Source organism: Globicephala melas, chromosome 3 (assembly GCF_963455315.2).
Source record: "Globicephala melas chromosome 3, mGloMel1.2, whole genome shotgun sequence".
NCBI classification, from domain to species: domain Eukaryota; kingdom Metazoa; phylum Chordata; class Mammalia; order Artiodactyla; family Delphinidae; genus Globicephala; species Globicephala melas.
The window spans coordinates 158,375,151-158,388,120 of NC_083316.1; the positions used below are offsets into that span (position 1 = coordinate 158,375,151).

Consider the following 12,970-nt stretch of genomic DNA (forward strand, 5'->3'; position numbering starts at 1 on the left):
GGTTTGCCCTGTGGGGCTGCCCCTCTAAAGGGGTAGCTGCTTCCTTACCTGTGAAATTAAGTAGATATGGACAAGACCTATTCCAGAGTGAAAAAAACTAGAAAGCCGAAGCATACAGTTTCAGAGACAAGGGGAACGAATTAAAAGATTATCAAGGAAGTCAAGGAAGAAAAGTTATTTTTTAAAAAGTCAGCCCCAGCCAGACAGTAAGACAGCCCCAGGCCTGCATGGGGAGCTGGCAGCCTGGGGCTAGCTAGGGCCAAGGGCTAGGCTGCCAAACACAGCTTGGAGCCATGCCATTTAAGAACTACAAATATTTTAGGGGGTTAAGACAAGGTCAGTGAGACCTGGGTTGTGGAGCCGGCTTGGGAGGGCTTCTTTCTGGGGAAGATGAGGTCTGGATGGAGACAGATGTGGCCCCTTGTTCTGTCACCCAAAGCTAGCAGGTGACTCTAGAGATGGGAGAGGCATCTTGGCCCTGAGTGAATGAAAGGCAAGGTGAGGTCAGTCTCCATGCAGAAGGCTAATAGGCTGACTTTGTGACTTTGCCCTGCCCACCTCCCCATGGTCTGGCTAGCTGTGGGGCCTGAACCGTGGATATGGGGTCCAGGTCTTGGCTAATCCAGAATCCAGAAAGGGCTGATATGGCTGTAAAGGACCAAATTAAAAACAGTTCTCAGACTGGTTTGTGCAAATGTTTTTTTTTTTTATTTCCACATTTATATCACAAGGTGTCCATTTACTGGACCAAATAGCAAAGTTGCTCCCTTCTGCGTCCTGAGAACACAGAAGTCTAGGTACTGTACATTCACTAAGGCTCCTTGTTTTTGCAAATCGCATTTATGACAAATAACCATAAGGCAAACGAATCTAAAGGAATGGTTATGAGTGTTTCCAGCGTACAGACAGGTCTCTTCTCACCCAACAGTACAGCTTACACACCAGTAGCACCCACGGTTACTTTTGTGTTTTCTGGGGAGGAGACTCTAGAAAGGTGAACTTTTCTAGATATGTGCAGGAAGGGGAAAATGAAGAGGGAGGAACAAGGAACGTTATTCGTTTGATGGTCAGATGGAAGAGGGGGTAAAATAAACTCCAGAAAACTTAAATTTTTGCAGCATTTCTTTAAAAATTGGGTTGTAACTGAAACCAGATACAAATGTGTGGACGCCCAGGGAGCATGGGTCAAACTGGCTGGCAAGCTGGCCTGCCTGATGCCAGCAGCTCGCTACAGCTGAGAAGCTTCTGGCACCATGATGGAAAAGCTGGCCAGGTGGGGTGCAAACAGAGGCCACAGCATTGCCCACTGCCTCAAACACTCAGGGCCATGTTAAAAAACAGAAAATGCAGAGATGAGATGCGTGCTTCTGTTGCTGTGTTAAAGGTAACCTCTTCCACAGGTTTTCTGTGCCTGCCTGCAACTGAGGTCCCAGCTCACCGGGGGCTGGGAAGCGTCCACACCTCTTCCGGGGTGGGGGGCTAACGCTTTTTATAGCTAGTTTGCTATAGAGTTCTGAACTCACTTTGCTGGCCTTCCTTCCACGCGGTCCTTCCTTTGCAATTTTGTTAGTAAACTGGTAGCAGCATTTCACAAAAGAAGGAGAATTTTGAGGGAAGAGCACAGAGAGACCTAGAGACTCTCGTTCCCTCTCCCTCCCACCCCAGGCCGGACCTCCCCCCACCCTCCGGATTCCCAACCACTGGAGGCGCCGGGCTCTATGGCTGACTGCAAGGTGGGAATGCACTTAGAGCCCGACAGGCCAGTCAGTCCAAGCAGACATAAGGCAGAATGTTCAACCGCCCGTCGTCGCCGTGCGGGTCGAGCGATATGCACTGCGTCCAGTCATACCAGTTACCCTGTGTGTCATGACACCCGTTCACCCCCGGCCACTGATGGGCCTGGATCCTGTCCAGATCGTCCTGCGTGACCTCACGGCTTAGCCCTGGGAGGTCCGTGGGTGGGCTGTGAGGCACCAGCACGTGCGGCTTCCGGGCCCCGCGCCGAGTGCTCTCCTCCTGCTTCAGGTACTCGGACATGAAGTGGTGAGCGCCCGGGGTCTGTGCACCCGACGACGAGAGCAGGCTGCTCTGCTGGCTCAGGTAGGACTGGATGATCTCGTTGCGCGACAGCTCCTTCCAGTTCGTCTGTTCAAAAGGGCTCTGGAGGCTGGCCTTGGCCTCGGGCTTGTCCAGCTCTGTCCTCGGCTGCTCCGTGTGCACAGGGCTGTCGGCCCGCACTGGCTCTTTCTGGGTCAGAGGTTTGATCTGTCTCGTCATGGGGTCAAAGGTGAGCTTCCGCTCTTTTAACCGGACAGGCTTGACACCTGCCTCGGCCACCTGCCCGTCCAAGTTAACCGTGTAGTCACGAGGCCGGTACCTCTTCTTCTTTTTGCTGTCCGAGCCACCGGAGGAGGCAGCATCGCTGTCTGCCTTGGAGGAGTCCGGGGAGAAGCCTGCCCGGGGCAGGAGGGGCTCGGCCGGTGGCAGCCCTGCCTTGCAGCCCGACCCCGCGAGCCGCTGGTGGCCCTCAGGCTGCTCCAGCCAGCGCACCGGGCTCTCTGCGCTGGGCAGCAGCTCGAGCCGCCGCACGGGGGGCGTGGACGGCTGGGCCAGCGGAAGCGGTGACGGCACCTGTGTGGCATCGAGTGACTGGGGCCGAGGCGAGGGACTGGGCATGGAGCCCTTGTATGTGTACGGGCTCCGCTGCCGGGCAAAGGAGCCCTCGTGCCGTGAGTTCCGGGGACTGAAAGAGCAGCGAGGCGGCCCCTTGGGGTGGGGGGGACCTGGAGTCTCGTCCACCCTGTCCAGCTGCTGCAGCACCACAGCCTTCGTCTGCAAGCAGGGCCTGGGGGGCTTGCCCAGACCCGGGGAGCTGGTGTGTGGCCTCACGGCATTGACGGGGATCTTGCCACTGTGCTTGTCATTCTCGCTGTGCTCCAGGCGGCTGCCCTCGGGGCCCACGTGCCCGCTGCTGTCCAGGGGGCCGGGGAAGCTCTCAGGGCTCCCACCGATCCCATTGGTGGGAAGGGGGGACGAGTTGGCTACCAGGGAGTCGTGGCTCACTTTGGAGACCCTGGGAGGTGGCCCAGGGTGACCGAGGTCGCGCTGGTCCCCCCGGCGCTTGCGGCTGCCCAGCCTGTCCAGCCGCTGCCCGGGCAGCCTCTGGATGTCATTGCGGTTCTTCAGGTCATGGATGCTCTTGGGCGGGCCGCCCGCCCCTGCCTCTGGCCGGCAGTTATGGGCGCCCCCGTTGGCCGAGCCGGGGGCACCCGCCAGCCCCCGCAGTGCAGCCTCATTCTGGTGCACGGGCTCGATGAGCTTCTGCCAGCTCCGCAGCAGCTTCTTGGCCCGCTTGGCGAGCTCCTCGTTCTTCGTCTTCTTGCGGACGTCGTTGATGAGCTTCCCAAGTCGGGTTTCCTACAGCCAGAGAGACGATGACACACTTTTAGGACAGGGACACCCCATGAAAAGGGAGCTGAGACAGAAATGGGGGGAAGGGCCCCATGTCTCTGAAATGACCCCACTGGCCCCTAAACCACTGGCCTCCCAGACACAAAACCTACGAGGATTTTGGGTCCCTTGTGACATTTAAATTCTCAACTCCCAAGTCCTCAGACCTTATGGTCCCAGAGACGGCAGTCTCAGAAGCATCATCTCACAGGCTCCCAACTCCTGGAGGCTGTGGACGGACCATTTAAGGCTACTGCAAAGCATCCTGGGGGAGCACGTTGTGGCAAAGGCAACAGCAAACAGAGGGCCCTGAGCCAGCGTCACTCACTGGAACCTCTGCTGGGCATGCACCCCAGGGTGTGCAGGGCCTCCTGCAGAGAAAGGGGCCCCAGACTAAAGCCACCCATTTCCTGCAGTGCCTGTGGGAAGATGGTACTCTTGGAGCATGTGCTGTGGGCTGGCACAGTGCAGGCCAGGAGGGCATGCCCCCCTCACTCCTCTTAAGGACCCACTGGGCCAGTGAGCAAAGTCTCTGAGGCTCCAAGAAGCCAGGAAAGACCTGGGTTGGGGCAGCCCAGGCCCGGCCCTCACTGCCCTCCCTAGTGTTCAGGCCAGAAATGCTCACCTCCAGTGCCTCTTTGGTAATGGGGTATTTCTCCAGGCTGGAGATGACTTCCTGCACCGCCACCATGTTCCGGATCTGCAAAACAAGAGCTACTGGTCAGACCCCAGGCACTTCTCCCCGTGCCAGCCTGCTCTAGAATGCTCCCTTTCCCGAGAGCCAGTGGAGCCAGCATCACCAAAGCCCCCACCTCGTGCAGCCTCCTACCTGCTCCCAGGGGCCAGCATGGCACCCAGTGCACACCCTCCAGTCTGCCTCCTCTAGTGCATGGTGACCAGTTTACCATGAGCCTGTCTATGGACACGCCCACCTGTCCAAGTGGCTGTCACACAACTGAGATTCACTGTGTTTATGAAACAAGATTCCCCTTCATATGGGAGATGCACTCAAATCTGCCATCTGATGGGAGGTTGAAAGATGTATCAAATAAAGTGCACCAAGTTGAAAAGAGCCATACATAATAATCTAATCAATTTAGTTCAATTAATGAGATCTCCAGAGTTCATCTAAAGACACCACAAGGAGAGCAAAAGTCAAAGTGGGAGAAGACCAATGCCACAGGGCCCCGAGGTTCCATCTGGAGCATACAGAGAACTTGGGCCAGGAGACACGAATAGGAACTGGACAAAACAGGAGATCGTGCAGCAGTGCTCAACTCTCTTAGTCATCAGCAGATGCAGACCGAACCCACCAGTGACTGCTACACTGCATACACACCTGACAGGTGGAAATGGGGTCTGACAATACCAGGTAGTTCTGGGGTGCAGCCAACTCTGGGGAGCGATGGGGCTGTGTCTAGTCAAATCAAACACGTGCATATCTCATGACCAAGCAATTCTATCCCTCACACGATACTTGCTACGAGCCAGGCCCTGTTCTACCAAGGCCTGTTTCCACATAGCACTACCTTGTTGAATTATCACAACCTCAAGGGGAAGGTACTATTATTACCATCACACTTAATGAATGGGGATGGCACAGAAAGGTGTGGGTCATGTGGTCATATGTTATAACGACACCAATGTCTTCCAGGAGTTGAAGGAACAGACTGAGGAATTCAAGAGCACTAGAAATGAGCACACTGCAGCTTCAGTGCATTAACAAGGTGAAGTTCAAACCACGAAGGATGAAAAGTCACAGAAAATACATATTGTTGATTCCAATTACACCAAGCATCACAGCACACTCAAAAATTAACTCAAAATGAATCCCAGACCTAAATGTGAAAGCAAAAACTCTAAGGCTTCTAGAATAAACAGGAGAATACCTTTTCAACCTTGGGGTAGACAAAGATTTCTTAGGAGCCCCAAAGCACTAATATCCAAGAAAAATACAGACTGGGCAGTGAGGAGGCCAGTCCCACAGGGACGAGGCCACCCTCTCCCTGTCCCCAGCCCTGGGATTCTGGCCCTGACAGGGTCCTGGGCTTGCCACATGGCCTGTCTCCACTCCAGTGACCTCACCCTGGTATATTTAGAGCCCTGGGTCCCCACAAACTTATGAACCAGCAATCCCCGCAGAGCGAGCCCAGCGGCACAGAGTGTCCTTGTCCTTGGGCAGACACTGTCCTGCTGCCAGACAGGAGGGGGGAGGCAGAACACCTGAGCAACCCTAGGGGCTGGCAGCAAGCTGGCACTGTAGACCTCACACAGCTGGAGACCCTCCTGGAAGCTGCACAGGGGCGGGGATGCGGTAAGGCTTGCGGGCCCCACTGTCACAGCTGAGCAGCTCCTGCACTCGGGCGGGTGTGCAAGAGAGGCTTTCGGCTTTGAGGAGGCTCTCGGCCCCGTGGAAAGTGCTACGTCCTCTGCCTTCTTCTTTCTGCCCCTGCTGCGTTGAAGTTCAGGACCCCTGGGGGCTCATCCCTCTGGCTCCGCTCTGGCCCCCACTCTGGCCATGATGGCAAGGGCACTGAGCACTGTGTGGGGAGCATCACCTGGCATTCTGGAGGCAGTCAGGCCCTTGGGACCAGGAAGTGGACCAAGCCCTGCCCTCACCACACCAAACAGGCAGGAGTCCTGGGGTCTATGCAGTGCCAGGTTGGGCCTCCGGCCTCAGACACAGCAGACAGTGACACCCCGGCAGCCTGTGGCCCTTGCCTCCCACCCTCGATGAGAGGACCCTGTGCATAGCAGGGACGCCAAGGCTCAGATATAGATAGCCAAGGGGAGGCTCCCATCCAGGCTCCAGGCCTATAAAAAGTCCAGCATAGGACCCGTGGGGCAGGGAGATGGGTGTCAGGTACCAGGCAGGCCAGGGGTACCTGTGGTGAGGGCAGCATCTGAGCAGGGCCTCCCAGGGTGGACAGGAGAAGCCCCAACACCTCAGGAGATGGTGAAATGGCACCAAAGCCCTGGAGAGGGGAGAGGGGTCCAGAGCAAAGACAGTGGCATAAGTCAGGAGGCCAGGAGGACGAACAGACCCAGGGGAAGTAAGCTGGCTACACAACCTGCCTTCCATTAACTTCAGCCACTGTGGGAGCTAAACTGCTCCCACTACCCCAACAGGCCACCCTGTTGCTAGGTCCTTCCTGGCACCCATCTGTCTGAAAATACACTCACTCACGATCACAGCAGAGACCATGCCATTACTGTGTGGGGAGGAAGCCTCTGAGCTACTCCCAGGCACTGCTCTCAAAGAGGGCTTTGGGGCAGCTCTACAGGTCATAGTGCTCAAGGGTCACTCACACCCTCCTGCTGTCAGGAATAGCCTGGCACATCTGTGGCCCTTCTGTCCTTTGGATATCTCCCTTGGGATTCATTCCCAGGGAATGAAGTCAAACCAAAACTAATAAACAAAAAAACCACCTCTCAAAACTATATGCCAAACAGCTTTCCCCAAAAGGGCAGAATTCACACATGAGGGACATCTGAACACCTGCAGCCTCATCTTCTCATTAGGGCTCCTTCAACAGATACAGATTAATGTGAATTTCCTCAATAATTAGTGAAGCCAAATGTCACTTCCTTTCTACTAATGCTGACTTCCCATGTGAACTGCTCACTGTCCCAGCCCACTTACTTTCATTATTTGACTGGCCTCTTTATTGCAAGTAAATACCGTCCCAGGGTGGTGATGTCTGCCCCTGTGCACACAAGTGCCTAAATGTGTTCAGGGCTGGTGCTGCAGAGGGAGGTGTCAGGAGCGGGGAGGGCTACTCTGGAAGGGCAGGGCGCAGGTGAGGTGAGCCAGGCAGCGGGGGAGCACTCAGAGCAGAGCAAAGGCAGGGCAGGAAGTCAGTGGGCAGCCCAGGGTGTGGCCCAGGTGAACACAGTCAGCTGGTGACCACTGGTGGAACTGACTCTGTCACTACTGCGCCGAGTGCTTGCGGATCCTAGACTGGAGATTCATGAGGGACAATCAGGTATCCACGGTCAGAAAGGAAAGCGAACGAACAACCATCCCAGGCAGAAAGGAGGTGAAGCAGCCAGTGTCTCCACATGGAACACACGGACACCCCCTAAACTGGCCTCCTCCAGGCCGGCTCAGGGAGAGGAGAGAAAGAACCCTCCTCAAACTGTCCTCACTCACACCTCAGGGACGCCCAGGGGCACACGCTGGGAGGCGGGGAGGGAACGCTCCTCACCACTGACCCAGTTCCCAGGGTTCTTATGCAGACCTCCCACCACGTGAGAACCAAGGGCAGGCGGGGAAGCAGCAAGGCCGACCTTCTAGTGAGCCCCTCATCACTTGCTAAGTCACTACTCCAGCCAGCCTAACCCACGACATTTGCTGCTCAACTCACGGGAGGAAGGAAGGGGCGCTGGACACGCACAGGTGACAGGACCAAGGCAGGACAGCAGCCCTCAGAAGCAGCCTGGGTAAAAGTGTGGACTACACAGTGCAGGATGCCACCACTCCCACATCACACGTCTGAAAACTGTTCTGTGAACTGGTTCAGTGGTCTGAACCTGGATCCACGTGCAGAGGTGGGGACGGCTCAGGGGGGACAGACCCACCACTGACCAGCCTCCTCCTCGTGGTAATTCAGGGGATAGGCCCAGGCCCTGAGTAATTACCACCCTGTGGGGGATTTCCAGCCCTGATGTGAAACAAGGAACTGAGACTTCTTTAGAGTCCACAAGGCCCCTTGCTCACTGCTCCCTTTTCTCCAGGCATCAAGGGCTCCTGCTCCACCCGAAATCCCCAATCTCTCACTAATTAAGCTGGACCTGTGCAGCCCTGGTGGCAAAGAGGAAACCCTGTACTCCCCAAGTCCAAGCACTGGTGAGACTCAAGGGCAGTAAGCCAGGGCAGGCCCACCCAGCCTGACTCTTCACAGGACCACTACTTGTTGGGTTCCTCCAGGGGCCAAGGTCTCTAGCTTTTCTCCCTTGAAACTCTACTTTACAGATAAGAAAAAACTGAGGGTCCAGGAAGGTAAAAGAGGTCCAGTGCTCACCACGCAGCTAGAAGGCAGTGGAGTGTGGCTTTATGCTAGCCTGGCACAGGGTCTGCCCAACACACACGGCCCAGCTGGTGCTTTACTAGGTAGGGTGAGGGAGGGCACCCAGACACCACCAGGCTGGTGATGCTGGCATCCCACCCACATACTCTCCCCGACTTGCCACAGCAGGGAAATGCACAGGTTACAAGAGTTCCACACAGGGCTGGCTTCATGCCCAGCAGCACCTATGGATGGCCAGGCTGCCTCTGTCTACCCCCAGGGTGCACTGGAGCCAGAGAGGTCCCCACGCCCACCCACAACATCAGGGGCTTGAGCCCACCCTCAACGCTTGCCCTAAGCTGCAGGACACTTGGTAAATGACAATGGCACTGGAGCCTCTCCCTGCCAGGCCCTGGAAGGAAATGGCACACACCGAGGATGGACTCACCCCGCCTGTCTAGCCAGGCCCTGACCACACTGTGGCCCTGCATCTATGCAGCACAGCCCACACCAACTCCTTCAGTGGGCTCAAAGCCCGCCGGGTCAGCAGCAAAAACTAGTTCGCTTTAAAACCAACCATGTGTAAGTCACTTTTTTTCTTTTTCTTTTTAAAGCAGAATAGTCTAGACTAGAATTTACAAAACCCACTTAGCTCGAAAGGCTTTGGAAGTGTTCATCAGCAAGCAAGCTGTCCTTCCAAACCAAAACACGACACAGATGGCACCCAGAAGCAAGCAAACCTCGAGCCTTTCAATGTGCTGAGCATTGTAAGGCCATCCTTGGCTGAGTCACTGTGCCCTGCAAGCCACACAGTGGGCGTCAGTCGTGTCCACGTGGATGAAAGAGGCTTTGCCAGGCGAGTGCGTATCTGTGATTTGGTTCCAGTCTCACTCTTTTCAGCCACAGCAAGTCTTCCCGCTTCTGATGAACTCCACATGTTCCCAAGGTGGGTGCTATTCTGTGACTCTAACTGCTTCTACTGCAAGTCAGTGCAAGAGGCGGTGCCTGCATCTCCCAGAGAGCCTGGTGGTGACCAGCCCGTGTCCCACCCCATCTCCCTGAGCGAGGAAAAGACGTCAATGTGCCTTGATTCTACCTCTCAGGTCGGAAGGTGCAGCCTCCTGGCCCTGTTCTGCCTTGCCTGGTACCACAGCCAGGCGGGAGCCAGGGGAACCTCCCTCAGGCAGGTGTCATGCCAGCGCCCTGCCTGGCAAAGCTGCCTTCCTCTGCCAGGACCCCATGGGAATCTCGCACTCACAAGGGTGAAGTTTCTCTCATTCACGGCTTCTGAGAGGAAGAACGACACTGGGGCAGGGGCTGTGTCTCAGCCGCAGCCACCAAGCTCACCACTTGCAAAAGCACAAAAGCACTTCCTCATCGGTGGGGCCCATCTGCTCCCCAGGAGCATCCACAGCTGGAGGATGGCCACTGCCTGCGTGGCCCTGACTGTTGTACACTCACAGCCCGCAGAGCGCCCATGGCCAGAGCAGCCGATTGCAGCTGCAACTTGGCCCAGAGGCAGCACGCAGAGCACTGCTTGCACCTAATGAGCAGCCCAGGAAGAGGAAGCCCAGGGCCTAGGACAGCAGCCATGAGCGGCTACCATCCGTGGGACCTCTCCGAGAGGCTTGCAGAGGTGAGAAAGGGCCCTCTCCACAGTGCTGGTCCTCTCTCTCAACTGTCCCAGCAGCTCTTCCCAACGAAACTACAAACTTAAATGCTCTTGAACTCTGAATCAGGTCAACATACAATTCTTGTTGTAATTCAGCCCTTTCTGAGAGCACAAGAGCTCTCAACATGTCATCTGGGAGCTGGTTCATTCCTACACTGATACAACTGGATAGTCAGAAAGCCAAGCAGAGCGTTTTCTATCTGCATCCATGCTCGCAGAAGGGTCCAGGTGGCAGTGCATCTGATGACAGCACTCCGGGTGAGGTTTCCTCCCTCTCAGCCGTGCTCTCGTGGGAACAGCCAGTAAGAATACTAGCTGCGCAAGACGAAACACCCGACGCCCAGGGGAGGGGCACACACAGTGCTCGGCCCACACACACGTAGAATACAGGCGATCCAAAACTAGAACAAACCAGCTTTTTAGGAAGTGATGGGGCCAACCTCCAAGAGAATGCTAAGTGAAACAGCGAGGTGACAGCAGTGCACTCTTGTGCTGCCGGTGAAAAACGCCTGGTGCTGTGGCTGGGCAGAGAAGCAGCCGGGGCTGGGCAGAGAAGCAGCCGGGCCAGACCTGGCTTCCAATGCTGGTCCAACTAATAAGACTTAAAGCAAGACCAGCCACCAACCTGAGCCCAGCTCTCCCTCTGGCAGCCGGAAAGCCTGGGCGGAATGTTGGGAAAACCACAGACTGTGTTTGTAGATCCTCAGTGGCACACTGACCACCATCCTGGGAGACTGTGCCCACAGTGGTCAGGCCAGGAGAGGGTCCTGTGCACTGTCCGCCAGGCCGCTCTGGGGTTTCTAAGATCCCTTCAGGCAGCACAGTGCCTAGTGTGGCGCCAAAAGTCTGCCAGTCTGCTCCTGGGCTGCTATAGGATCCTGAGAACAGGGGATATCCTAGAATTTCCCTCAACAAGTCACCAAATGCAGGCCTGGAGGATGCAGGAAGGGCTGGTTATGGCCCAGTCCTGAGGCATATGTAGAAATGGCCAGTGGCAAGGACAGAAGTAACAGGTGAGGCACCACAACTGAGGCTCAGCTGAGCGGCCAGGAGCACCAAAGTGGCGATATCAAGCAGGCTCCTTTAGGACATGAGAAGGACTATGGAGAAGAGAGCCAAGGACATACCCCTTCTCAGAGGGCCTCAAGCCCAGAACTAGTCCCAGAACCTGAGGCTGCCAAGCCTAGATGGGTAAAAGTGACCACACCCACAACCGATGACCAGGACTCCCGTGGTAAGCAGTTAAGAGTGTGCTACAGACACGTGACTGACTCGCAGGGTCTGGTGGCCCTCACTTTCCTGGGCACTCCACACGGGGTCACCAATGTCTGTTCTGAGCTGGGTGGATGTGAAAAGAGTAACAGGAACTGCCAGAGCCTGGGTGGGGGTCACACTGGTTAAGTCATTTGGTGAGTCACAGGGTTAAGTACGGAGGAGCCCATGTCACCTTCCACAGAACAGGAATCTGTGAGATCCGCAAACTCACCAGGCCCTAAAGGTAATTGAGGGAGGGTATGCCTGTCCTACATGACACAGCAACCATCAGGCAGGACATGGTCTAATGGGCTGCGTGAACTCCATATCACATGCTCCAGGGCAAAAAGCACCAGAGAAGACTGTACACAGGAGTTGAGCAGAGAGCTCTGAGCCCACCCACCTATTCCCTCAGCCACTAAGTGGGAAGATGACAGAAGCTTCCTACAGGCTCCTGGGAGGGGGACAAGAGATACACACATGAACACCCAGGACAGGGCCTGGCTGGCACACAGTAAGCGCTCAAGAAAGGGGGTCACCACAGAGCCTGTCATGGGACTTGAGAGGGATCAGGTTCAAGGCCACCTCTTTCCCCCACCTGCTGCCCTGGGCTCTGTGTGGAGCTAGAAGAACAGCAGTGGGCATGGGGACTTTCTCAGTGGGCATTCCTGCAACAGGGGCCACCGTGGAGAAGACCAAGGACATCGTCACATGGAACAGGAAGGTAAGTCTGTGCACTGTATCAAACATCATGTAAGGATGAACACTCATACCCCAGGACCCAGCAATTCCACTCTGGGGTAGGGACCAACAGAAATGTGAGCATGCATGTGCTGAGAATGGTCAGAGCAGCCATATTCAGAACAGCCCCATCTGAAAACCACCCACGTGGCCACCAACAGTATAATGGATGACTAAATCATGGTCTAGCCATTCAACGTCGAATGAACACATTACTGCTACTCACAACATCAAAGATAAATCTCAAAACAGGCTGAGTGAAAAAGCCAGATACAAAAGAATACATTCTGTACTGCATTGGAAGCTCAAAAGCAGGCAAGACTTGTCCATGGTGACGGAAGTCAGGGAAGTTGGGGGTGCAGAGACACTAGGAGAGGGAACAAGAATGGCTTCTGGGGAGAAGCTCTATTCCATGACCTGGGTAGGGGTTTCTAGGGTATGTTCACTTCATAAACGTTCACTGAGATGTAATACTTACAACTTGTGTACTTTTCTGGATATATGCTACACTTTAATGAAAAATTGGTCTTAGAGGCCATCCCATCCTAGAAACAGATGCCAGCGCTACTGGGGTTGAAAAGGAGGGAGAGGTGTTGGCGAGCCAGCCCCTCACCCCCCACTCGGCAGCAGAGACCCTCTCAAGGTCTGAGAACTACCGCACCAGGAGCCCAGGCTACCTCTGAGATACCCAGTGTGTGCGACGCTTCACAGCTCACAGAGAAAGGTGTCCACACGCTCCTATCCTGGGCAGAGGCCAGTCTGAGGAAAACAAGGGCGCTCTTTAGGTTCCATGGAAGGAGCACCGAGCAGGTCAGAGTCCCCAGGAAGGAGCAAGCTCTAAAGT

The 12,970-nt window shown here is 55.5% G+C and overlaps 1 protein-coding gene across 1 annotated transcript in view; it reads right to left on the reverse strand.

The window, feature by feature from the left end:
- Positions 1–663: 663 nt before the first annotated feature.
- The window catches only part of MED26 (mediator complex subunit 26), a 39,321-nt gene continuing 27,014 nt past the window's right edge, over positions 664–12,970 (reverse strand). Inside the window, exons 2-3 of the mRNA XM_030880229.3 lie at positions 4,076–4,150; positions 664–3,417 (exon numbers count right to left, since the gene is read on the reverse strand). Of these exons, the coding sequence (XP_030736089.1) occupies positions 1,765–3,417; positions 4,076–4,150 (1,728 nt within the window). The 3' untranslated portion in view covers positions 664–1,764. The remainder of the gene's footprint in view (positions 3,418–4,075; positions 4,151–12,970) is intronic.